Source organism: Ctenopharyngodon idella, chromosome 2, assembly GCF_019924925.1.
Source record: "Ctenopharyngodon idella isolate HZGC_01 chromosome 2, HZGC01, whole genome shotgun sequence".
In the NCBI taxonomy this organism is placed as follows: Eukaryota; Metazoa; Chordata; class Actinopteri; order Cypriniformes; family Xenocyprididae; genus Ctenopharyngodon; species Ctenopharyngodon idella.
The window spans coordinates 20,654,912-20,680,455 of record NC_067221.1 but is presented as its reverse complement, the minus strand read 5'-3'; the positions used below and the strand labels follow the sequence as shown (position 1 = coordinate 20,680,455).

Genomic DNA, 25,544 nt, shown 5'->3' with positions numbered 1-25,544 from the left:
TCCCTTTAAACTTTTTGTCTATTTGTGCATACTGAAAAAGCCTGAAAGCTTGTCAGAGGTGCCCTAATTGGTTACTCTGTTTTGGGGCGGGCTTAGTGAATGGATCAATCAGCTACATCAGCTTGTTTAAATAAATATGTTAAACAAATGTGACAAATGTGTAAGTCATGCTCCTCTCTTTCATCTTCCTCTAGCTGGCAATGAGTTGTTTCTCCTTGGCCGTAATCTGACAGTGGCAGTGCTTGGTGTCGTAATTCCCATAGGTATGTACATCTTCAACCTCTCTGGCTCCGAGGAGGCCGCTAGGGTCCTGCTCTGTACTATTTTGAGCACATTTTGACACCAGTGTTGCTCACCGATGCTCTAACTCCAAGGTGAGAGAGCCCAGGGCAGCAGACTCAGCATGTATGGAGATGCAGTTTGTGTTGTGCATAAATGTAGATTTATTCTACTTTATTGTCTTTGTGAGCCAAGAAAGAAATCCCCTTGGTACTATTATGACAAATCTGACTAACATCAAGTGTGCTGCATTGCAGAGAGAGCAGATGTTATGATTTATTTGATTCATAGTAGATCAGAGCCATATAAGAATTTTCTCAATTTAATTCTCTGAAGAGCATGAAATGTTTTAGTTTGTACAGTGTTTTTGCCTATTCTTCATTCCCTATCAAGCCTCTCTCCTCTGTTTTAGTTTTGTTCTGCTATTCATGTTTTCTTTTGCTATCATTAGTTTCAATCCAGCCAATTTAAAGGAACCGTTCACCCATAAATAACAATTCTGTCATAATTTTTTGTGAAACAGAAAAGGAGACGTTAAGTAGAATGTTTATGCTGCTCTTTTCCAGACATAAAGTCTACAGGGGCTGTCAGTCTTAAAAAATGATAAAAAGCACCATAAAAATGATCCATCTGACTCATGCACTATACTCCAAATCTTCTGAAGCTATATAATAGTTTTGTGTGAGGAATTGGAGCAGCATGAACATTATGCTAACTCCTCCTTTTGTGTTCTACGGAAGTGTCATTCTTTTGTGTGAACTATCCCTTTAATTCTACACCCCATATCTATCTATCTATCTATCTATCTATCTATCTATCTATCTATCTATCTATCGTCTGTCTTTCTGTCTGTCTATTTATTCTGTTTGTCTCTCTGGCTGTCTTGTCAGTCATTCCACCGCCAGTCAACCGTGTGTTAACATGTCCCCTCACGCTGTATGTTAAACACATGCAGTTCCTATTGTTGCCACAGTGGTCTTCGGGGTGCTGTGTGCCGGCGTTTATCTTGTTTACCGCAACTGGAGGAGGAACAGCACCAAAAGCATGAACTTCGACAACCCAGTCTACCGCAAAACCACAGGAGAGACGGAAGAGGACGAGATACATATTGGTCGGACTGACGGGCTCGCTGGTCATCACCACCCTTACCCTGGACCCGTGGTCGGCATGACGCCAGTCGGCACAGGGACATGCCCGCCGTTCATCGCTCTGCCTTTGGGGACCGGTTTACCAGACCCTTCCACACACTGGTACACAGAGCAACCCACCATCTCTAGTACTAAGTGAAAAGGAGATGACTTTAGAAATACTGTGACTGCAGGGAGCAGGACTGATATGTGGCTGCCAAGCTATGCAGGAATAGCATTTTATCAAGCTGAATCATTCTTAAAATGGCCAGGTTTTAAAGTTAGCTGCAGCATGCTGGAGTGCAAACACTGGATGATTACTAAACGAAAAGGTTTATCATTTCAGACCCATATTCATCTGGTCCATTTTATCATCATTTTATTGCTAGTTGGAACTATCAGGCCAAGCCTTTTCAAACCTGCATTATTAATATTTATCCTAAAATCATAGAGAAATCTAGAACAGTAACTTGCTTTAAATTTACTACTGAAATATTGGAACTAGTCTATTAGACTATTAATGTCCAGCACTTTAGCTAAAGCTGTAGAGAGGAAAAAATGATCCTTTTTACTAACATTGCTTTGTTTGATTTAGGGTCCATTTACACGACACCATTTTAAACTAAAAACTGAAAACTTTTTATACGTTTTGGCCATTCATTTACACAAAAACGGCAATTTGTGGGCCTGAAAATTCTAACTTTTGAAAACAGAAGGAAGTTTGAAAGTTTTTGAAGTTTTTGAAAAACACAAATTTGTGAAAACAGTGACATCATATGCATGCGTATTACATGTTCAGTCTATAGGCGCGTAGTGTTTCTTTACAAAGTGACATCAACTACTGGTCTGGCATGAAAAATACAGCATTTTTAGTCATTTTTGCGTATCCTTGTGAACGGGGATTGTTTTGACAATGTTGTCGTCTGTACGCAAAAAAACAAAAAGGAAAAACTTTTTACGTTTTTAGTACATCGTTGTCGTGTAAACGTACCCTTAGTCATCAGGCATGTTTCCAAAATTAATTAATTAACCAATTAATTAGAATTAATGAATTCATTTATTAAAATTTATATTAAATTAAATATATTAAATGATCATAAAGTACTTTTTAATAGGCTTAACAAAACAAATAGATGCGTTTGCAAAAGTAACATTTCCAGATGTAGACCTTTGATGGCTCATGGGCAAACAAGCAATTTGTGTCATGACTTCTAATTATAGAAATGTTTAATAATGAAAAAAATGTATGAACAGTTCAAGAAATGTTTAAAAAATTTGCTACATTTCTTAAACCATTAACCTGTATCGCATATTATACAGTACAACTGTTTTATTTTAACAATCATTGACCAGTTGCCTCATTATAGACACAACAAAGATGAGCTAAAGGGATAGTTCACCCAAAAATGAAAATGATCCCATGTTTTACTCACCCTCAAGCCATCCTAGGTGTATATGACTTTCTTCTTTCAGCCGAACGCAATCAGAGTTGTATTAAAAAATATCCTGGCTCTTCCAAGCTTTGTAATGTGATTGAATGGAGCCAGAGTTTTTGAAGTTCCAAAAAGCACATCCATCCATCATTAACATATTCTATACGACTCCAGGGGGTTAATAAAAGACTTTTAAAGCGACGCGATGAATTTTTGTAAGAAAAATATCCATATTTAAAACATTGGTTCCCGGCAACGGCCGTACACGAGTCTAGTTCCGGCAGAAGAGTGACCTCTGACCTGACGCATGACGTATTGATGAACACGGAAGTGTGGATGATAGAGCAAAACAAAACACCAGTCACGAATTAGAAGTCCAAAACGAGAATGTTTAAAGAGGCCTTTTGGAGGATTGCAATATAATAGAAGAGAGTTTGTTGCCCTGCCCTATTTGTTTGAACCGCGAGAGGCATCTACTCTCACCTAAGCTTACGCTACTCCGCCAGAACTCGACTTGTGTATGGCCGTTACCGGAAGCCAGCGATTTTAGTTTATAAAGTTATAAATATGGATATTTTACAAAAACGCATTGTTTCACTTCAGAAGGCCTTTATTAACCCCCAGGAGCTGTATGGATTACTTTTTTGATGGATGGTTGGATGCGCTTTCTGGAACTTCCCATTCCCATTACAAAGCTGGGAAGAGCCAGGATATTTTTATAAATAACACTGATTGTGTTCGGCTGAAAGAAGAAAGTCATATATACCTAGGATGGCTTGAGGGTAAGCAAATTATGGGATAACTTTAAAGGTTAACATGAAATCAAAATGGACTTATTTACTTTCCTATGTGTTTGGTCATACCATGCGCGATTCATCTCTGCATAATAATCCAAAGAAAAAATATTTGTTTTCATAAACTTGCTTTAATTCCGAAACAACTTTTGTTTATGGCTGACGCCCCTCCAACCACCCGTCATATGGAGACCACTCTTCATGATCCAATCAATTGCCAATTAATAAAATCAAGTCCTACCCTTTATTCCTCATGAAATATTTGATTTTCATTCAGAAATATGTCACATTATGAAAGTAAAATGGGCTGCAAATGTTTTTTCATGTTGACTTTAAAGTGCCCCTATTATGCTGTTTTAAAGGTTCCTAAATTTGTTTTGGAGGTCTCCTACAATAGGTTTAAATGCATCCGAGGTCGTTTTTCTCATAATACACATTGCATATCACCTAATTTCTCAGAGTCTGAAAACGGTTTGTTCGAAGATTTAGTCTCACTAGACCCCTCCTTTCTGTGAGCCTACTCTGCTCTGATTGGTCAGATGGCTCAGTCTGTTATGGTTTACTGCTTACAGCTCATATCAGAAACGAAATGGCCATTACCATATCTGAATTTCAGCTCTGGATCTTACTCAGCAATTTGAGCCCGAGTCCTTTTGAAGTGCACAAATAGAATTTGCAGTGCTGAAAATAGTGTCTTCTCGACATGTCACACAAGCCAAACTTTTGTTCGACAGTCAAAGAAGACTATTTGCGGCAGCCAATGAAGATCATAAGCTGGCATTATGCAAATGTGTTACATTGTTACGTAGATTTGTAACAGGAAGTGAGACTGGAATTACTGACAACTCTTTCAGCAGTTCAGAATCGATTCTTTCTTTTAGGAGACAATAACTTTATTTGTCATGCACTTTGATCTTTAAAACTTTGCAGACCTTTTACATTCACAAACAGCTATATTACACTACATGAAAGGGAATATTTGAAAAAGCATAATAGGGGCACTTTAATACTAACTTATAATAAAATATTCATTATTCACTTAGAGGAAATACATTTTAGACTGTGAAGTTAGAACCTAAGCACTATTAAAATAAATTAGATGTAAACAAAGAAAGATATCGAAACAAAATATTCACAAACTAGATATTTTTTGTTAGTTTCAGCAATATTATCCACTTTTTCTAGCTGTGTTTGCTTCATAGAGAGACATTCTTTATTCATCACTGGCATGCAAATGAAAAGCCATTGTCCTTGCAATTACACGAGTGTCTGGTGAGGCTGCAGACACATCCCTATGGGGCTCCACCGCACTGCAGCTACAACTTGGCAAGGTACTGAAATTGGCAGAGTACGCTGGTTAGTGGAGCAAACCCTATTGTAATCACACAGAGTCGGAATAGATGTTACTAGGGTCAGCTCAAGTGCGTTACGCAGTGAGGTCTCTTGTGGTCCACACCAAACTGTGTTTGCTACACGTACACCAGCAGTAATTTCTGAAATGTCACAGTTTCACACCCCTGTTTCTGTTATTGGGGTTGTTGCATGCTGAACAGGTTTGCCGTGCCGCCCACTTACATTCACTTTCATGTTGTTGTTTATCTCCTGAGTGGAGAAACGGAGAGAACATAAGCCCCAAGGGTCTAGCATAGCTACAGGCGCTGAGCTAAAGGTTACATAAGCACTATGTTAATGTCTAAACACATTAGAATCACGTTAACATTGGAAAAAAAGTGTTTCAGACTGGCATATGTGCAGACAGCCTGCTCAGCAGATTTAGTGCTCATGCTTCACCGTAATAGACGTATCGACCTTTAAAGACGCTCTGAAAGGCCATACATTCCAAATGCTGGACATTTATTCGTGCAGTTGTTTTTGACACAGGGGTATCTCTGCATTCTTCTGTCGTGTGCTGTGGGAATGTTTAGTTTTGTCTCAGGGAGATGGTATAGAGAGGGGTCAGATTTCAGTTTATCAATGATAATTGGCATTGGAAATAATGTGTACAATACAACCGCTGTCGGAAAATGTTGAAAACATAAAATGCATCTTGCTTGCCTTGCAGTGACATTATATACAGTAGTTTGACCCAGGATGTGATGCATAGAGTGGCTTTGGAAAGAGATTTCTTAGAGGGCTACATTGTCAAAAAATGTTGAAATAGTAGCTGAAATTAATCTGGTATTGTTGTCCAGGTCACATTACACCCTAAAATTAAAAGAAAGAAATTATATATTTGCATATAGATTTTTAATTAATTAAGATTGCTCTCTGATCAATCTGACAATACAGAATACAGTAAAACTGACATGTTATTACAATTTAAAAGAACTGTGTTGTATTTGAATATATTTTAAAATGTAATTTATTTCTGAGATGGTAAAGCTGAATTTTCAGCATCATTACTCCAGTCTTCAGTGTCACATGATCCTTCAGAAATCATTCTAATATGATGATTTGCTGCTCAAGAAACATTTATAATTATTATAATCAATGTTAAAAACAGTTGTACATACAGCGGCTTAATTTTTTTTTGTGGGAAATTTGATGTTTTTTCAAGATTCTTTGATGAATAGAAAGTTCAAACGAACATTTATTTGACACAGAAATCGTATATCTTTTTATGCCTGGCTCACACTACAGGAGTGATTTATGACCGAATTTCCCCTCCCGAGAAAAAATCTTGTCGAGGACCTCGATCAGCTCCGATGTTCGGCGCAGATTATCTGGTAACGCGAGGCGTTCACAGATCGAATCTTGCACCTCCCGATCTGCTCTCACACAAATCGGGAATGCCCCGATCATATCAAACATGTTTGATATTTAGGATTTTAAGTCGGGAAGATTACGTCAGTTCTTTAACAACAGCCAATGAGAGAAGTGAACGAGAGCGCTTTGGAAATTGCAACCGCGAAACCAGCTGCTGTATGGGTCTGTTGGACCGTGGAGATGGCGGAACGGTGCGTTGAAGTGTTGCAACAACACAACTCCTTGAATAACGCGTCTTCAAAAACATGACACAACCGTACGGACGAAGAGAAAAGCTGAGGAGAAATCGCTATGGCTAGCAAATGTAAACATACCTGTTTATGTCAGTGATGAATATGTTTACATCTGCTTCCCAATGAAATCACATGAGGTGCTCTTCTGGGTATGATAATATTAATAATATCCTGTAGGGTGTGCTGTGCTACAATTTTCAAATCTTGTAGTGTGTGCATGTTTGAGATTTGTGAGAATAAAATCTGTGAAGATTCTCCTTATGTGTGTGCTGGAGCCAGATTTCGTATTTGGTTAGGGTTTAAAAACTCCTCTAGTGTGAGCTCGGCTTTAATCTTATTAATTTCTTTTAAAAAAAAAAAAAATGAATTGACCTCAAATACTATCATGATGTGTAAATGCTACTGAAACATAATTTTATTTAAAGCTGCAGTCTGTAAGTTTTGCCTCTTTGTCGCCATCTCTGTTTGAAACCTGAAATTGCAGTTATTTGCGGAATTATCTTTACATTTGTTGTGCATCGGCACGGCTCCTCAGCACGGATTAATCTAATGTTTTCTGTCAGTCACCACACAGATGTGGATACTGTTCTTCAGAATCACAGATTCCATGTCTTGGAAGTATGACCAAAATAAGAATTTTCACCAGAAAATGTCATCTGAACAAGTAACATGTGTGCCACTTTTGTTCTGACCAACTGAGAAAAAAGCAATAAATTATGCTGCCAATGGTGATCCTCCACATGCCATAGGGACTCCTTCTTTATGTAAACAGACGTGACGTAATGACGCAAAGACGAACGGCTGCATGCTCGAATTTCCCACGGAAACCCACCAGTACCACTCGAATTAAAAAACATTATTACAAGATAACCGTTGTGAATCGGGCTAAGGTAAGGAGATAGTTTTGAACACTGGCTGGTTATGTGCTTGCTCAAAAATTGATTTTGAATCATTTTTAACCAAAAAAAGTTACGGACTGCAGCTTTAAAATTTTAATGAATACAATTTACATTGTTTTCATACAGTAATAAGAAGATTGTCATGAGAATGAGAATTACCAGGGGCAAATGTGTTTATTTGTCAATGCAACAAATCTTAATAGTCCTAAAAATATACTTGTTTTTCTTTATTTATAATGTAATTTTGTTATTTCTTTCTTTTGATTTTGTGGTTAAATATGACCTGGACATGTTCTTGACAGATTTTGTGAGATTCACTCACTGAGGCTTTTTCCCCTTATAATACTTTATATTATAAGGGTGTTTTGAGTGTTGTATCCTTTGAATAAATTGTCAGACAAAGGACAGATTTCTTTTTTTATCGTTAGGGTGTGAAGAAAGACCAGCTGTTCATTCACAGATTCTGCATTCTGATGTTACCTCATTAATATTAAAGAGCATCGCTCTATGATTTAAAATAAAGACTCCCTCATAAGAGAGGAGCATTAAATATCCCGTGTGTGTGTGTGTGTGTGTGTGTGTGTGTGTGTGTGTGTGTGTGTGTGTGTGTGTGTGTGTGTGTGTGCGTGCGTGCGTGTGTGTGTGTTAATATGTGCATTCAGAGTGCATGTTTTTGTGGTAGGGATGGGGTCTGTGTGTAATGTGATTATGGAATGGGAAGTGTAAATATGTTTTCATACAAATACTTTTGATACACCTTTGTAAAAATGTATATAAGATTTTAGATAACAGTATTGCCAATTTAATTGGAATATATGATCATTGTTTTCTGATGGTAAAATAATATATTCTGCCAAAGTGTTTCTGTGCTGTTGGTATTATTCATTTTTGCTGTTGCAGTTTTTTTTACTTTTTTACATTTGATTTCAGTCTTTATTTTTACATTTTTCAGGATTTAATGTAGAACATTTTAAGTAGTTCATTAAACGACATTGTTATTGCACTATATTTTGCAAACACAAACATCTTTTTTTCTTTCTTTTATTTGGTGCCTTGTTTTGTGATTTTTTTTTTTTTTTTTTTTTTTTTTTTTTTTTTTTACGAAAACTGATTTGATTCTGTCTGATCTCTCACTGCATAAACTTTGTGGCATAATGTTCTCATTGTATTTCAGATGTTTCTCTTTATATGTCTCCCTATACATTGATATAAAGATTAATTAAAAACCTGCTGCCATTTGAAGTTTCATTTAATTTATACCTTTTCATGGTAAGAAATTATATAGCAACAAGAAAGGAGTGTTTTAATGCAGATCACATATTCTGGTGGTCAGTAATTAACGACTGAGCCTAATTATCATGATGAACTTACCTCCAAAGAGCCCATTTGTTGGGGCCATTCAGGTGGAACCCCCTATAAAACCAACTCCGGCTCATTGGAAAAATGTGCCTTTGGTGACATTTCTGCAAAATGATATGCTTCTTGCACATTTGCATGACATTTTCAAAGTGAAATGTCCAGTGAGTGTTCACTTTTCAACTGATAAACAGGAATCTGACGTTTTATTATGTTGGTTGTTGTACGTATTGCGGCAGTTTGGAAATTAAATGTTCAGATAGACCGCAATTTGTACGTATTTTACGAGGTGGCTAATTCGTACAAATTTGTACGACCTCACTCGTACGAATTCGTACTTTTTTTGCGAAATCGTACGTATTTTACGAGTTGCCAAATACGTATGACCTACCCGTAACTGGGGTTTAGAAAAATAGCATGAATTCGTACGAATTAGCCACCTCGTAAAATACGTACAAATTGGTTGTGAGATAGTGTTGTTCATATCAGGTTTATTTCCACATACTGTATGAATGAGGCCTGAAACCGATCTGAGAATATCAGAATCCATATACTTTTTTCCTGCTTACACGTTCATGAGTCATATCTGATCTGAATTGGGTCATTTAAACCATGTAATGTAAATGCGGCCTAAGAGGCCCTAAAAGGTTAATGTGTAGTGCCTACCCATACCCGACCCTAAACCGATAGTGTTAACAAAAGCAAACATAAGATAAAAACACAGAAGCAACCACGCCATTTTAGCTGCTTTTACAAGTCTTTTTTATCGTGACTTGTGTTTTACAGTAATTGCTCCGCATTATAAGGGTAATGCTGTCTACCAGGTAAGCTACCGAAAAGCTGAACATTTGGAGCTGGTTTTGCAATACAAATGTCAAAATGTACATTATGTTTTTGGAGTTTTGCAATAATGTAGGTAGAGTCACATTTTTACAATGAGTTGCAAAAAAACTGCCAGCAACATTATTACAATCCTTCATTCCTATGCGTAATTTAAGAATCTGTTCTTTCTCAAACAAGACATATGGGGTTGAGGCTTCCATTCTAGGACACTGTCTGGTTGAACTGCCTCAGGAAATGTGGTGCTACAGTGAAAAATGTTTGCTTTTTAACAATACCACTGTAGCTCAAAATATAATTCTGCTCTGTGTTGTATATAACACTTTATATTAACTGCATTTTCCCACTAGTATGCTTACCTTTTCCACAGTCACTTTATCTATATTTAGATGTACATTGTAAAGGCTTCTCTTCAGATGATTTACCGTACTAAATCTTCTAAGCAAATCATGTTACTTGAAGATGCCAGATGCATTCAATGGATATGCAGATTGTGTTTGTCCTAAAATACAGTCAACCACCCAAAGGATTTGGACTAGTTTATTATAGAATAGTTTATTTCGTTGACATAAAATGACTAAAAATGAAACTGGGTTGGTTACAAAACATTTTTTTCTGACCAGAGTGGTATTTATAGGATGAATGTCTTTAAATTTTATTGTCAGTTTTAAGATTGTTATATTTACATTGACAAGCTTTACAATAGCAAACTAGTCTTTTTAATTTTAAAATTATAAACATATTATAAAGCTGATCTTTTTAGCAGTAACTGCACATGAATGTTTATTAAAGTATAAATGACTGCTATATCCATGCTCCATTCTAAGACACCTTACATTTGTCTGAGCTCTTGGTTTCTGCGCGGGCTTTCAGAAGGTCCGCTATCTCTGTATGAGAGGCTTGTGTTGCCAGAGATAATGCACTGCGACCAGCCTAGAGACAAAACACAGATGTATGAGTTTGATAGACAATGCATGAGATATACTCAAATCTAGACAGCATGTGGATGTTGTCTGTGTTTAGTCTTTATTATACTACTAGCCTAGTCAAAGGCTACATTCACATCAGTGGTAAATGTGGCTCAAATCAATTTGTCCACCCTTACACATGTGACAGGTCTGTGTGTGTGGTGTGTAATCTGACATTTCCAATTCTCGACCACTTTCATTTCTGAAAATAAATAGGATAGGTTGATTTTTGGTAAGGTGACTTGCAAAGTCACAGTTAACATTTAGATCAGATTGCATGTCATTTTACTTTGAAGTAACATACCATTCTGATCCCAAATTTTTGAATTGTTGTGTGTGTGTGTGTGTGTGTGTGTGTGTGTGTGCGTGCGTGCGTGCGTGCGTGTTTGAATATGTAGATAAAAGGCCACACACAAAAGTTGTGAGCAGGAATTCAAGCTAAAAATTGTAGACAAAGATTTTGGATTTTTATAGTAACATCTAAAACTAATACTATCCCTAGTAATTATTCATAATTCCCTGAATGTCATATGGGCGAATTTAACAGATGGACATTAAACAGGAAAGTTCTGCCTGAAAAATTGCAGGCAGTCTTTACAGCACCTGCTCTGTGTTTTAGAGGATTTATTAGTTCTCAGAGCAGATCTTCAGTTGTGATAATGTGACACAGATGTGACTTGACTAACATGCTAGTTTCAGCTGTGGTGAAGCAGATTTGACAGATTTCTGACAGATTTTCATTTCGTCTTACATGCATTCACATTCTTTCTGCTTTTTTTTTTTCCTGTTTCTTTCTCATTCTCTCATATAGAGGTGATAAATGTATGTCTGTGTGGGATTATTTCAGCTTTCTCTAACACAGAATGTGATTAGACCAACACCATATTCCTGAGCTGTCTTTCACATATACTTTGTAAGCATTATTTGTAGGCTGTCAGTTCCTGTTGTTGTAAAGAATAGCGTGAGGCTGACATGTTAACATGAAATGACCTGTTTCTGGAGTTCAGACAGGATTGTGTCCAGTAGGTGGCACTTTTGTACAGATCAGCTGCCTAGCAGAAACGGCTTACTGATGCCTATCATCCCACGCTGAACATACTTCAAAGAGCTGTTGTCTTCCACAAAGTTTCATTGTTTTTTTGTTTTTTTTTTAATCACCAAAATATTAAAGACAGACAAAAGCAGCTTTTTTTTTTTAATGAAATTTAGGGAGAGCTCTGTGCCACAAATGATGATTCCACAGCCAATTGTACTGACTTGTCTCTGAATCATGTTTCTAATGTCCTTAAAGGGTTAGTTCACCCAAAAATAAAAATTCTGTCATTAATTACTCACCCTCATGCCGTTCCACACCCGTAAGACCTTCGTTCATCTTCAGAACTCAAATTAAGTTTTTTTTTTTTCATAAAATCCGATGGCTCAGTGAGGCCAGTGATAATTAACACTTTCAGATGCCCAGAAAGGTAGTAAAGACATATTTAAAACAGTTCATGTGACTACAGTGGTTCAACCTTAATGTTATGAAGCGACAAGAATACTTTTTTTGCTCCAAAAAAACAAAATAACGACAATATCTAGTGATTGGCGTTTTCAAAACACTGCTTCATGAAGCGTCAGAGCTTTACGAATCTTTTGTTTCAAATCAGTGGTTCGGAGCGCGTATCAAACTGCCAAAGTCACATGATTTCAGTAAACGAGGCTTCGTTTCTTTACATCATAAATGTTTTGAAATTTCAATGTTTCACCACTGGGGGGCATGACTTTGGCAGTTTGATACATACTCTGAACCACTGATTCGAAACAAAAGATTCGTAGAGCTTCGAAGCTTCATGAAAAGCAGTGTTTTGAAAACGCCCATCACTAGATATTGTTGAATAAAGTCATTATTTTGTTTTTTGGCACACAAAAAATATACTCATCACTTCATAACATTAAGGTTGAACCACTGTAGTCACATGAACTGTTTTAAATACGTCTTTAGTAGCTTTCTGGGCATTGAAAGTGTTAATTGTCTTGCTGGCAATGCAGGCCTCACTGAGCCATCGGATTTTATCAAAAATATCTTAATTTGTGTTCCAAAGATTAACGAAGGTCTTACGAAGGTGTGGAACGACATGAGGGTGAGTAATTAATGACAGAATTTTCATTTTTGGGTGAACTAACCCTTTAATGCCCACTGCTCATGTTTCTAAGGCCCCCCCCCCTTCTTTTAGCCGTTGGACGCAAACATCTAGTCAGGTGTTTTTGTTTTCTGTTAAAGTTTGGACTAGCATGCAAGAGAAGTTACCTTGTCTTTTAAATTGACATTGCAGTTTGCTTTCTCCAACAAAATTCGCACAATGTTGACGTGTCCCCGATCACAGGCGCTGATCAGTGGAGTGGTTCCTGCATGATCCTGGGCATTAGGATCCGCTCCCTGTTCTAGCAGGAGATGCACAATTGGGACACGTCCATGTCTTACTGCCAAGTGAAGGGCTGTTTGTCCCACCTAAAGACATTTATTTAGAACTGAAGCAAACATCCATCTTCTGAAACATTACAAAAATGCCAAATCTTATGCAAACAGGCCGTCCATTTCACACAAATCATTTGATATAAAGTGCACACTGTGCCAACTGGCCGGTAACACCCATCACCTGGCCAACACAGGCGTTGACATCACCAAGCTCCATCAGCTGCTGGACCACTTTCATGTCCCCTGGTGATTCTACAGCTGTCAAGGAGGCCAGCATGATAGCGGTGTAGCCAGACTTGTTTCTCAGGTCCACTTCACATACACCTAAGTTTAAGCAAGCACAGGAAGTGTCTTTTAGATTAGGTTAGGGTTTATTCTTTTTGTAAATATTGGCACTTTTTGTCTATAACTGTATGGTACGGTAAAGTTTAAATTGAACTCTTTTTTATTTTGCATTACAAAAAATATAGGCCTAATGGATGCTAAAAAATTAAAGCTGAAAACAGGGCAACCTTAAGGTAAATATTAAAAGAAAGTTGTATATAGACAGAGTAGCTTTAAGCACTAGTGAGATGCCTTCCTGTCTACCGCCTTCTAAGGCAGCATCCAAAATTAAATGGAATTCCACAAGTGAAACATTTGGAATAGCAACGTGCACCACACTAAAAATATAGCACTATTCACAAGCAGCACAAAAGAGACAAAACTGACAATTGATTTATTAGGAGTTAGAATGTTGCTAAGCTAACCATGCTATATGCAAAGCATAAAAATCAAAAAGACATAACGCACACACAAATAAACCATTGTCCAAGATGACGTAAAGCCCATATATACAGTGTTATGCAAAAGTTTGTGAACCCCTTGCAGAATCTGTGAAAATGTGAATAATTTTAACAAAATAAGGGAGATAATACAAAATGCATGTTATTTTTTTATTTAGTACTGTCCTGAGTAAGATATTTTACATAAAAGATATTTACATATAGTCCACAAGACAAAAAAAATAGCTGAATTTATTAAAATGACCCAGTTCAAAAGTTTGTGAACCATTGATTCTTAATACTGTGTGTGGTTACCTGGATGATCTACGACTGTTTTTTTGTTGTGTGATGGTTGTTCATGAGTCCCTTGTTTGTTCTGAGCAGTTAAACTGAGCTCTGTTCTTCAGAAAAAATCTCCAGGTCCTGCAGATTCTTCAGTTTTCAAGGACTTTTTTTGCGTATTTGAACCCTTTCCAGCAGTGACTGAATGATTTTGAGATCCGTCTTTTCACACTGAGGACAACTGAGGGACTCAAACACAACTATTAAAAAAGGTTCAAACATTCACTGATGCTCCAGAAGGAAACACGATGCATTAAGAGCCGGGGGGTGAAAACTTTTTGAATTTGAAGTTCAAGGTATATTGTACTTAATTTTTCTTCCGGGAAACATGTAAGTATCTTCTGTTGCTTTTGAAGGGCAGTACTCAATGAAAAAAATGATATTTCAACAAAAAAAAGAAAAATTTGGACATCTGCATCCTGTTCAAAAGTTTTCACCCCCCGGCTCTTAATGCATTGTGTTTCCTTCTGGAGCATCAGTGAATATTTGAACCTTTTTTATTAGTTTGAAACTTTTGTAATAGTTGTGTTTGAGTCCCTCAGTTGTCATCAGTGTGAAAAGATGGATCTCAAAATCATTCAGTCACTGCTGTAAAGGGTTCAAATATGCAAAAAATCCTTGAAAACTGAATAATCTGCAGGACCTGGAGGATTTTTAACTGCTCAGAACAAACAAGGGACTCATGAACAACCATCACACAACAAAAAAACAGTCGTAGATCATCCATGTAACCACACACAGTATTAAGAATCAAGGGTTCCCAAACTTTTGAACGGGGCCATTTTAATAAATTCAGCTATTTTTTTGTCTTGTGGACTATATGTAAATAACTTTTATGTAAAATATCTTACTCAGTACAGTACTAAATAAAAAATACCATGCATTTTGTACAATCTTTCTTATTTTGTTAAAACTTTTCACAGATTCTGCAAGGGGTTCCCAAACTTTCGCATAACACTGTACGTATACGTAGATGCCACAACAGACATGTTGGCATGCCTGCCATCTTGGAACAGTCAGGGTGTCGTCACTCACAATAAGAAGCAATGATGCCACAACATTGCGCAGCTTCTGGTTGTGAAACCATTGAGATTTAAATTCTCAAAGGAAAGGGATATTACAGATTGTACTTTTTAATTTTACTTTTACTAATGATAACTTACTATTATGGTTACTATGGTAACTTTTTAATATTGTGTTAGCTGACGCCTTTGTCTTCTGGGCACACTTTTGGGTGCTTTCCAATGCTGATGTTAATGAGGGTGTCCTGTCTATTGTATTGTGTTCGTTTAGAAAAACCATCTGCTGAAGTCTGTTGCAGATATTGACCTCTCAAATATAGCAGACGGCTTACGTATAACGGCCCATAGAAACAGCCACTAATGAGCGATGACTTTTGAAGCCTAAATACAATCACCAGAAGGGAAAAGCTGAAGTTAGGCTATGAACAAACTAGCTTACACCATGGTCACATAAATTAAATGTCACCACGAAGCGTCCGACAACAATGTCAATTTTTATTTCAAATCAACAAGTTAGAGAGTGTGTAAAGGTTTGTGAGTGTGACATCTTAGTAGTCTCATAGCTGCTTGTTACCATCTTTTGGAAAAAAATCCAGATTGGTGTATTACTGATGTATTTTATGTCATAGAATAAAACGTGAAAATATTTTGAGCTTGTGTTAAATACAGATCTTATGTCAGGTATTTAACCAAAAACCCATTCAAAAATCCATTGACTTCAGAACAATGGATCCAGAAGTTAAAAAAATCCTAACACGTTTTCAGGTTTTAGGACTCATTCTTGATGCAAATTGATACTTGTTAGTACTAATTTAAATAAACAGAAGGAATAAAATGCTGTCTAGGTAGGGAAGATACTGTAATAGTTATAGATTGTAAGCACTGTGAAAACTCTTCCCTCTGAAGTATGTTTTGCTTTCATTAGCTTTAAGAAAGTGATTTTATAAAGTACTTTTCTACATCACAATCAAAGATTTGTTTTAAAACATTTATTTCCAAGAAGTTAAAAAAGTGGACATATCACTGACCTGTGTCTAATAGGAGCTTAACGATGCTGAAGTTACAATGAGACACGCTATAATGCAGGGCGGTGTTCCCATTATCATCCACCATGTTGACCAAGAACTGAAGGACTGTAGGTGTTCGTGAGTTAACCTCACTGAGATACAAATCAACAATGTCGGCACATGCCCCCTCTTCAGCAGAGACATGAAACCATTGCTGGAACACAACAGTGAGAGCCTGACTCTGCAAATCAGCAAAGAAGAAGAACAGTACTGGAGTTACAACTCAAAAGTGGGATACAACAATAGAAACAAAACAACAGAATACTTTTCAAGCACATGATACTGTGAGGATTGAAAAACTTGTTATCTGGCAGAGTCAGTGTTAGTAAATATTCATTTAGCAGACACTTTTATCCAATGTAACTAACAGTCCCCCTTGAGGTACCTGAGATTAAGTTTTCACACCTGGCTTGTTTTGAGTGTTTGTTTCGGAACTTGGCACGTTTTCTCCCTTAGTTCGGTTTGTTTAGGCATGCATGAACAAAGCAATCACGCTCGGATCTGCAGCAAACTCAAGCGCCTTGAAAAATTCTGGAGTGGTTTGCTTGTGGTGAGAAAGCAATCTGACTCAACGAACCAGGCTGTTTCACAATGTAAGAATGAAAAGCAACAGTGTTTGTTTTGCTAATGCCTCTCAAAACAAATTATGGGTTAGCCTGTAGCATATTTTAGAACAACTGTCCAAAACGTATAAAAATACCAAAGTTTAAAAGGTGTTTAGCAAGAGTCTGAAGAGATGGACTTTAATTGCTACATGATTAAACAATGCACGATTGACGGAGGTGTTGTCTATCCATCCTGATGGATGATGAGCGGAATTCCGGAACATAAACAGGTGCACTCTGACCAATTAGAGGACAGTTTACTCACATGTGACTTGTATTAACAAATTTTGTCCATTTAGAAATGTCGCCTTGTGAAAGAGAACAGAACCAAGAAGAAATTGCAACATTGTAACAGTTTTAATCCCTGCTTCAGAACAAAGCAAACAATCTACAGGTCTGAAAACACCCAAGGGTTCAGTAGAGATGGTTTGTGTCTCATTCCCTGCAGGGATTGGACCAGCAATCTTTCGGTTACTAGCTTTAAGCCACTGCCCAAAAAAGGTCATTAATGTGCAAGTTGGGAATATTAGATATAAAGTTAGTTTGAATATTACCGTTTCATCATCAGGTTCTGACACTTTATCCATATGGTCTTTAAGGAAACAACATGCCTCTATGAAATCTTTATTAACAGCTTCCCTAGAAAACAAAACAAGTTGTTTTCGATTTGTGTTAAGAAAGCTATTGAAAGATATTGCTCTAACATCTAAAGATGAATTCAGTTCAGCTCACCTGTTTACCAGGGATTTCTGATCCGAGTCCACTCTCAAACAAACGTGATCCTTCCTCTCCTCCTCTGTCTGATCCTCTAGAGCTCTTCCCTGACTCATTTGCTTGTGCAGATCTTCTTGTTTTGTGGTCTCTACATCTTTGACATCTTCTTTTGGATTGAATTCTGTGTTTTTACTTTTACTTGTCTGTACACTGGAGTCCATTGTCCATGTGGTCCATAGTTTGCCTTCTTCCTTTGTCGTATTCTTCTTGAGGTCAGCATCCACTTCTGTATGCTCTTGTAGTTTGATAGCATTACTTACTCCCTCTGTCTCCACACTCCCAGAAAGATGAAGGTCAAAGAGCATTAGTATTCTGCAGTTACTGTTTTAGTGAATTAGTCTGTAAAAAAAAAAGTCCTCATAGCTGGGGGGATATGTATTTACCTGTCTCTTGGGCTGACCTCCTTCAAATGTTCTGTCTTTGGGTTCTTTTCCACTACAGGAAGAATTCCCTGCCTTTTATAGTCTTGAAATTGACAGAAAGGCCACAAAAGACATAGATTGGCAAAAATATTTTTTATACACTGTCAGAAAAAAAGTGCCTTTAAGGGCACATAGAGCTCAACAAAAAGGGTCCCAGCTAAAATAGTACCCTCAACAAATCAACATTTTTAGCTTATCTACCCCTAAAAGTTGCACATTAGTACCTTTTGAGGGTACTGCCCCAGTGACAAGCTGTTGTACCCCTAGAGGAACAACAGTGTAGAGTCATACCTGTTTGAGAAACATCACCAGCAGGAAGCACATAGAGGGTTAGAAGGGTGACTAAAGTTGTTAACTGCTTTTGAATGGTGCAGACCCTTTGAGGCAAGTGATCGGAAGACATTTTTCCTGATGAGTCGCCTTTGCAAAGGCATTCCCACTGCTCCTGAAGGAGCTCTTGCAATTTTTTCACATGGTGCTCCATGTCTGCATGTGATACTGGAGTTTTATCCAGACCTTGAGGGGCGATTCCCTCGTCTGTTGGCATCTCTTGCTCACTTATTAGTGGTTCCTGCAATTCTACTACAGGTTCAAGATTTTGTGTACTTACTAAGGAGCTTTCAGGTGAAATTGCCCTGGCCAGTGTGTGCCCTATTACAGGCTGCATAGTCAACTGCTTGATCTTCTCATCCTTGAGATGACTCTCCTCTACTTGCTGCTTCAACAGAGTTCTTGTCTTATCCAGTTCTACCTGCAGTTCATGAAGTTTCTGTTCCAACAAAACAACTTTCCTCTGGAGAGTTTCAGTGAGAGACTTGGTTTTGTCTCCATTACCCAAGAGATCTTTTTCTCGTGAGACCATCTTACGTCTTTCTATCTCTGGAAGAATTCTAGTTGAAGGCATTGCAACTGCTTCAACTTGTTCAGAAGAAGCCTTGACATTTTCCTCAAGCCGGTCATATTCTCGATTCATCCAGTCATCGCTTGCTTTGTCTTGATTTTCAGTAGGAACATTCAGCGGCCCAGTGGTTTTGTTTTGGGTATGTAACTGGAGTAAAAGCCTATTTTGCTCCTCCTGCAAAATACATATCTGAGCCTTGAGCTCAGGAATGACCCTGATCTCCTCTTCCAATTCCCCAACTCGTTCAAGTGCTGCAGTGAGCCGCTGGAGGGTCCCGTTTGTCCTACCTATCCTGCTGTTGGATGCATGGAATACATCCTCAGAGGAACCATTTTCCTGCATTAGATATTCCTTGGGGCTGCTGGGGCTGGTTGGATCATCGGTTGACTCAGAGTGTTTTCTTAGTAAAACAGTCAAGGGTAAACTGGAGGCTCTCAAAAGATTTGGCCTGACATAATGTCCTAAAGGCTGCTCATCAAAAGCCTGAATATTAGCATCCATCTCTGCAGATGTGAAGGACTTGTAGATTGGTTCTCCCCTCCTGACATATCCAGCAGACACACTGTCACTAGATCGAAACTCAAAATGTTGTTGAGAGTCTCCTAGTTTGGTTTTGGGCCATAAAGTACTGATGGAGCTCCACTCTGTAGCTCTGCACCCATAACCCGGAAGGCTTAAGTTACGTGACAGGGCACCGTTATTTCGCCCTCTTTGCCTTCGCTGCATTGGCACCCTCCTAATGGTGTTGCCCTTCTCAATGTCATCCACATATTTGAGGAAGTCCAGGTCCAGATGGAATCCATAGGGTGTCTCCACAGAATAGGAGGGTGGTCTTCTTTGGCTCCCATTCTCTTTTGGAGAAATGCCATTCGCTAAAAGAAAAACACAAAGGTGTGTTGTAAAAGTGATGGACAGTATGCAAGTTGGTCCAAATGTATTCAGATCATTAGAAATGCTGTAACAGTTGCTCTGACTAAACAAAAACTGGGTGTTTCGTACCTTTTTGGGTATCCATTGTTCTTAGAATATGTCTGTTTTCAGTTTCATGCGGCTTTTGGTTTGTCTCTCACCACCTGAGGACCAAGATACATTTCTGTTACTCTGATGTGTTGAATCAAACAGAATCAAGCACTTCTAAATGTTGGGAACACAAGTTGAGATGAGAATAGGTTGTGCATTAGTATTCTGCAGATTTACAGAGCCAGACTCTTTCTTGTCTGTCTCTCTCCTCATCTCTCTCTCCCTGACTCTCTATCTCTCCCTGTCTCTCTTTGACCACGCAGCACTTTCAAGGCACCACAGAAGCAGCCACAGCCCAAACAATGTGAGCTATGCAGTAAACACACAAACAGCTGAGACCAAACACTTCCACTGGCTCACATACACACAGACAACCACAGATGCACTCCTTGGCATAGCTCACACTAGTTAAAGAAATACATCTTATCAAAAATTGCAGCCGTCCTTCCTTCATACCCATCTGTCCCACCGGTCTACTTTATCGATAGAGATCTGCCAGACAAACACAGAAATAGGGGCTGATCTTTTTTGGATATGAAATACCTCAGTACCTTACTATGCTAAGGCAGACTGATCTAAAATAACTGATATAACAAAGTATATGGGCTCTGTCAGACGAAAAAAAAAAATGCATTGCTGATACTGTCTTCTGCTGACAGGAAAATTGGGCTGCAGGATTCTTGCCTGAAACACACTCATTGAAAGTTTCCTGACAAATGTTTCCTGTATCCTGAAAATCCATAAATAGCCAGTAAGCCAGGGGTGTTCAGTCCTGCTCCTGTAGGACCACCTTCCAGCAGACTTTAGCTCTAGCCCTAATTTAACACATCTGAACTAGTAAATCAAGGTCTTCGGGATCACTAAAAACTTTCAGACAGGTGTATTGGTGGTAAACTCTGCAGTACAGTGGTCCTGAGCAAGTTTGAACACACATTTTTAACATAAACAAGTACATGGACATTTACGTACTTAAAGACACACACACTGTACATGACCCCAGCATCACATCTAATAGGGATGTGTCAAAAGCTGAATACCTTATTCGGAAAGGCACAGATAATATCTTCAAAACGAATAACAAATTCTACTGAATAACAGGAAAAATATTCAGCAGACCCATTCACTCCTTGTGTTTGCTAGATAACAGGTTAGCCAGGGGATAGCATAGCATAACATTATACATAAACCTCTAAAATCACTATGCAATAATGAGTGTGTAGGGGTGTCTCAATATACCGGTATTGACGATAATCGCGATATTCAAAGCATGAAATATCGACATCGTGTTAATTTATGGTGTGACAATATACCAGTATTGGCGATAACCACAATATTTAAAATGAATAGGACTCTTATGATATCATGACAGGTAAATACTCCAGCACCAGTACCTGGTTGACCTCTCAGGTGGCAGTATTGCACCTTAACGCGGACACCTGTCAAACAAGAAGAAGATGCAGCGCGCAAGAAGAACCATGTCGTCCGAGCAGGAGAGCGAGAGGCTCTGTCCACACCCGAATAAAGTAAGCTCGACAGTTTGGGAGTTTTTCGGCTTCAAAGAAAACACTCTGCAGAATTTGCCTGGCTACATTAATGCGAAGGGTGGCAACACCACCAACCTTTTTACCCACCTCCGTGTCTATCACCCTGCGGATTACGCCATTTTACAGAGAGTAAGTTGCGATTATTTTACTAGTCATGGAATGGGAAATGTTAGGCTATATTAACCTGTTAACAGCGATTTTCTGTGTTCATGTATTTAAATAAAGGGCGATTCTTTTAATAATCACCGCGTTTTCTTTACTCATCTTACTTAGCGTGATGTAGCTATGCATATATGGCCTCAAAATTCTTTGACTTAGATTTGAATGTGCAGCGACCCTGAAAAAGAAAAACTAAATAAACAAAGTAAAAATTTATTTGACTGATACATTTTTTCCCCCCAAGGATTCTATAGGTATCGCGATATATCGATATCGTGAATTCTTTTGGCCACAATAACCGTGGTGTGAAAAATCTAATAAAACAAATAATTTTGTGATTGGTACAGATACACAGATATTGGCTCCGCTGCACACCCCTAACCTCTACTATATGCAAGTATGTGAACACAAATACAAAGTTCTGTCATGAAACTCTAGATGGCACATGCTAATAGGTCCTTTAACTCAACCTGCTTGTAATCACATCGTTATCTTTAGGGCACGGCTGATTGGTTCCTGCTATATCAGTAGCCAATGAGCTTGCATGCTCATCCTTCAAAATACTTGGGTAGCATTGCCTTAGCAGTGCAGCGCGCTTCAGAATCTCTCCAACTTCCCCAGCTCCACCTGTATAGATCTGCCACGGGTAATTCATGTACGCTATAATGTATAGCAGCAGCATGTCTTACTTGCTCACAGCACCGTGTCGTGTATGTATTGCAAGTAGCAAGTCCCGTATTTGCTCTGCAGCAGCAGCAATAAAAGACGCAGCAGCAGCGTAGCAGATCTATTCCACCAAGTCCAAACATATCAATATTGTCATACCCATTACCATGCCAAACATTCAGAGAGTTGTCATGACAGAAATATTTTTATACAGCTTAATTCTCTCAGCTTTTGTGGGGGCACATGACTTTATACTGTGTTCTTCTACATTCATTTTCTCTTTCAGGTCAACTATTGGGCAGAGCTGCAGTTTGAAAATTGCTAGTTTAGTTAAAGAAAGTTACACTGTTGACATGTTTAGAACTAGCTTAAAGTGACACATCCAGTGATGTTGAGTACTTGTGTAGAGTATATTTCTGGCCTAATGCTGAAAATTAATTTGCACCACTATTATAAAAAGCTGTAATATAAATACTAAATCATTATGAGTGTTGTTAATTGTTTATAGCATAGAGGCAACTTTCATACAGATTCTTAATTCAGCCACTGTTATAGATTTGGGATTTCTTTGGTCACTTTCACAATGTAGTCTGTGTTCACTGAGTATGGCACACACCATTTCACAGTAATGATTATTGTTCCCTTTCCTTTTTTTGCAGCACTCAGGAAAAAAAAATCCCTCCTTTCATTAAATGCATTTCTCTCCACAGCATTCTTTCTTACACCACAAATTGGATTGAAACTCATGACAACTTAAAAACTGCTACCGCTGTAAGAACAAAATTTGAAACACTGTGTCCTCTGAAAGGAATGGACAATTTCAGGTTTTAGGTCAGGCTTGGAGGATGGAAAAAAAGACCAAACTGGAAACTTGAGAGGAACAAACATTTTATCCTGTAGAGAGTTTCGAACTAGTCAGCTACAACTTTAAGTTTTTACTTATTTTGAATTTCCTACTCAGTCCTATACAGGGAAACTTTGCTGCACAGTGCATAAATTATAAATGACTGTGTGGCTTTTTTAAGTGAGGTTTTTTTTTTTTTCATCTCTCTCCTCACTAAAAAGGTGTCAGATACCTGTTCTCTGTTTCTTCTCTGAATAGCGTATGTTACGCTAGCTGTGTTTTGACATGCACTTTTAACAACTCAAGTGGGCCTGATTCACTTTTACATAAAACAGACTGCTGGTCCTGCACACTTTCTCACTCACTCACATTTATAACACACACAATAGACAGACGTTTCACTCTTCCTGTTTGGCCCTTTAAGTGGTGTGGTTTCCTTGGCTCAGATCCTCATTCTTTCTCCTCTGTTTGGAGTTGGCTTGAGGACTGAAGCCAAAGATTGGTTCTCCTGCTCTCTGACCCCCATCACCCTTTTACTTTATGGGTGTGGTGAAGAGTTTTGCTACTGGAGTTTTCAGAATGACTACTGTGAGAAAATAGATACTTGTTCTTATAACTGCAGTCTATCTATCTATCTATCTATCTATCTATCTATCTATCTATCGATCATCTATCTATCTATCTATCTATCTATCTATCTATCTATCTATCTATCTATCTATCCTTGGAGTGTTGTTCCATCTCTTCCTCTGTGGGATTTTTTTCCATGTCCACAGTATTTGGACCATGTCGACAATCTTGGCTCTCTGCCAACAGCAATATGTGCATGCACACTAGTTACACGAGAAGACGTGTGTGCAGCAAAGCAAATTCAGCCTCACTGTATAATCTAACACATGTGAAACATTCAGCACTGCAGCGCCTGAGAAAAATTCAAAAAGTCTTTTAAAGTCACCATCTGAAACCTCCTGTCACACAAACTAAGCAATCCAGGACGTCTCTCTATTGTTTTAGCAAAACAATCACTACATCAGAGGAAAGTCAACCCAAATTTGAGACAGCCAAAAAAGCAGACTTCCTGAGAATTTGTGCAAAATGAACAAATTACATGTATCACATGAAAGCAAAATGGCACACCCAAATTACATTAAAACATTTTTTGCAATATATAGTAGTCAACATTTGAAGTGGATCAAAAAAGTTAATAAAAGTTGTCTTTAGAACTAAGTTGTCCTAAGAAGAAGGTTTTAGGACAACTTTGATGAAAGGTTTTGATCCACTTCAAATGTACTAATAGAGTAAAAAATAAACAAATTACTGGAGATCCAGAGTTTGAAAGATACCATAACACTTTTGCTCAAACTCTCTGACTTTACTTCTCTGAGTTCCTTATAATTAAAAATTGTGAGAGAATTAAATCTGTATTTTAGGGCTGTATCTTACCTTAAATATTACATGTTTGGCATTGTGTCTTCTCCGTGCTGCAGTGTAGCCTGTTCACCTCTTCAGTTTTCTCCTTCATCTGAGAGGCTTCAGAGGGGAAGGCAGACAAAAGACATTCAAGCAATGCCAATGTAAAATTCTTGCAAAACATAAGCAGTGTTATTGTGTGTGGAACAGGAGGTGGGATGTAGGCACTCGGGCCTTTCATGGCTCCGCCCTATCCAATCAGAGCCAGTGGGTGGGAGGCAATCTGCATAATTCCTCCAATGAAAGAACAAGGGCGGGCTGAACAACCGAGAGGTGGGCGGGGCTTTGTGCATAACTGCAACTGAGGGATGGTTTTCAAAACAGGATCCATGTGATGGCAGGGGGCCCAAGTTTACTAGAAGTGTACTGGGGCACTCACAAAATTATTCCCTCATGAAACTGGGTGAAAGAGGACCCTAGAGTAACCTGTCAGAATCTCAGAGCACACACACATGCCCACCCACACACTTTAAGTGTAATTCAATCCACTGTAACATAGTGCTCACCATCCATTATAATCATGGAAATAGTGCAGGGCTTTTTATGAGTATAGGGCACGGAGTGTTTGAGGCTCCCTCAGGACATGCCATTCATTCTTTATGTATCTCCTTTCTCATCTGGTCTTCTTTTTAATAGTATTATTGGAGATTTTCAGCATCAGCAGCAACCTTTTAGTTTCCCATGTGAAGTAGTATACTTTTAAAAAGAGTACTTATTATAGAAATAACATACTTTAAAAGAATATACTTGTGTGCAAACTGAATGTAATGTTTTCAGACACTTGATTGCATGTT

At 38.2% G+C, this 25,544-nt stretch overlaps 2 protein-coding genes across 4 annotated transcripts in view; one reads left to right on the top strand and one right to left on the bottom strand.

Moving 5' to 3' along the window:
* The window catches only part of LOC127523179 (low-density lipoprotein receptor-related protein 8-like), a 108,851-nt gene extending 100,412 nt beyond the window's left edge, over window positions 1-8,439 (top strand). The window contains exons 17-18 of one of the 2 annotated variants that reach the window (XM_051913607.1): window positions 195-263; window positions 1,253-8,439. In XM_051913607.1, the coding sequence (XP_051769567.1) occupies window positions 195-263; window positions 1,253-1,566 (383 nt within the window). In that variant the 3' untranslated portion in view covers window positions 1,567-8,439. Of the gene's footprint in view, window positions 1-194; window positions 264-1,234 lie in introns of both variants that reach the window. The other variant, XM_051913599.1, reaches the window with a different exon arrangement.
* Window positions 8,440-10,263: 1,824 nt separating this feature from the next.
* Window positions 10,264-24,864, bottom strand: LOC127523193 (KN motif and ankyrin repeat domain-containing protein 4-like). Of its 2 annotated transcripts, XM_051913620.1 has the most exons (10): window positions 24,724-24,864; window positions 20,047-20,120; window positions 18,438-19,919; window positions 18,108-18,189; window positions 17,683-18,000; window positions 17,505-17,589; window positions 16,307-16,526; window positions 13,332-13,474; window positions 12,983-13,183; window positions 10,264-10,660 (listed from the first exon to the last, which is right to left on the bottom strand). In XM_051913620.1, exons 2-10 carry the CDS (start codon window positions 20,060-20,062, stop codon window positions 10,550-10,552), a joined length of 2,658 nt encoding a protein of 885 aa, XP_051769580.1. In that variant the 5' UTR covers window positions 20,063-20,120; window positions 24,724-24,864; the 3' UTR covers window positions 10,264-10,549. The 2 variants fall into 2 exon arrangements, with proteins under 2 accessions (XP_051769580.1, XP_051769591.1); XM_051913631.1 differs by lacking the exons at window positions 18,108-18,189; window positions 18,438-19,919; window positions 20,047-20,120; window positions 24,724-24,864 and having other exon boundaries at window positions 17,683-18,044.
* Window positions 24,865-25,544: the final 680 nt, after the last annotated feature.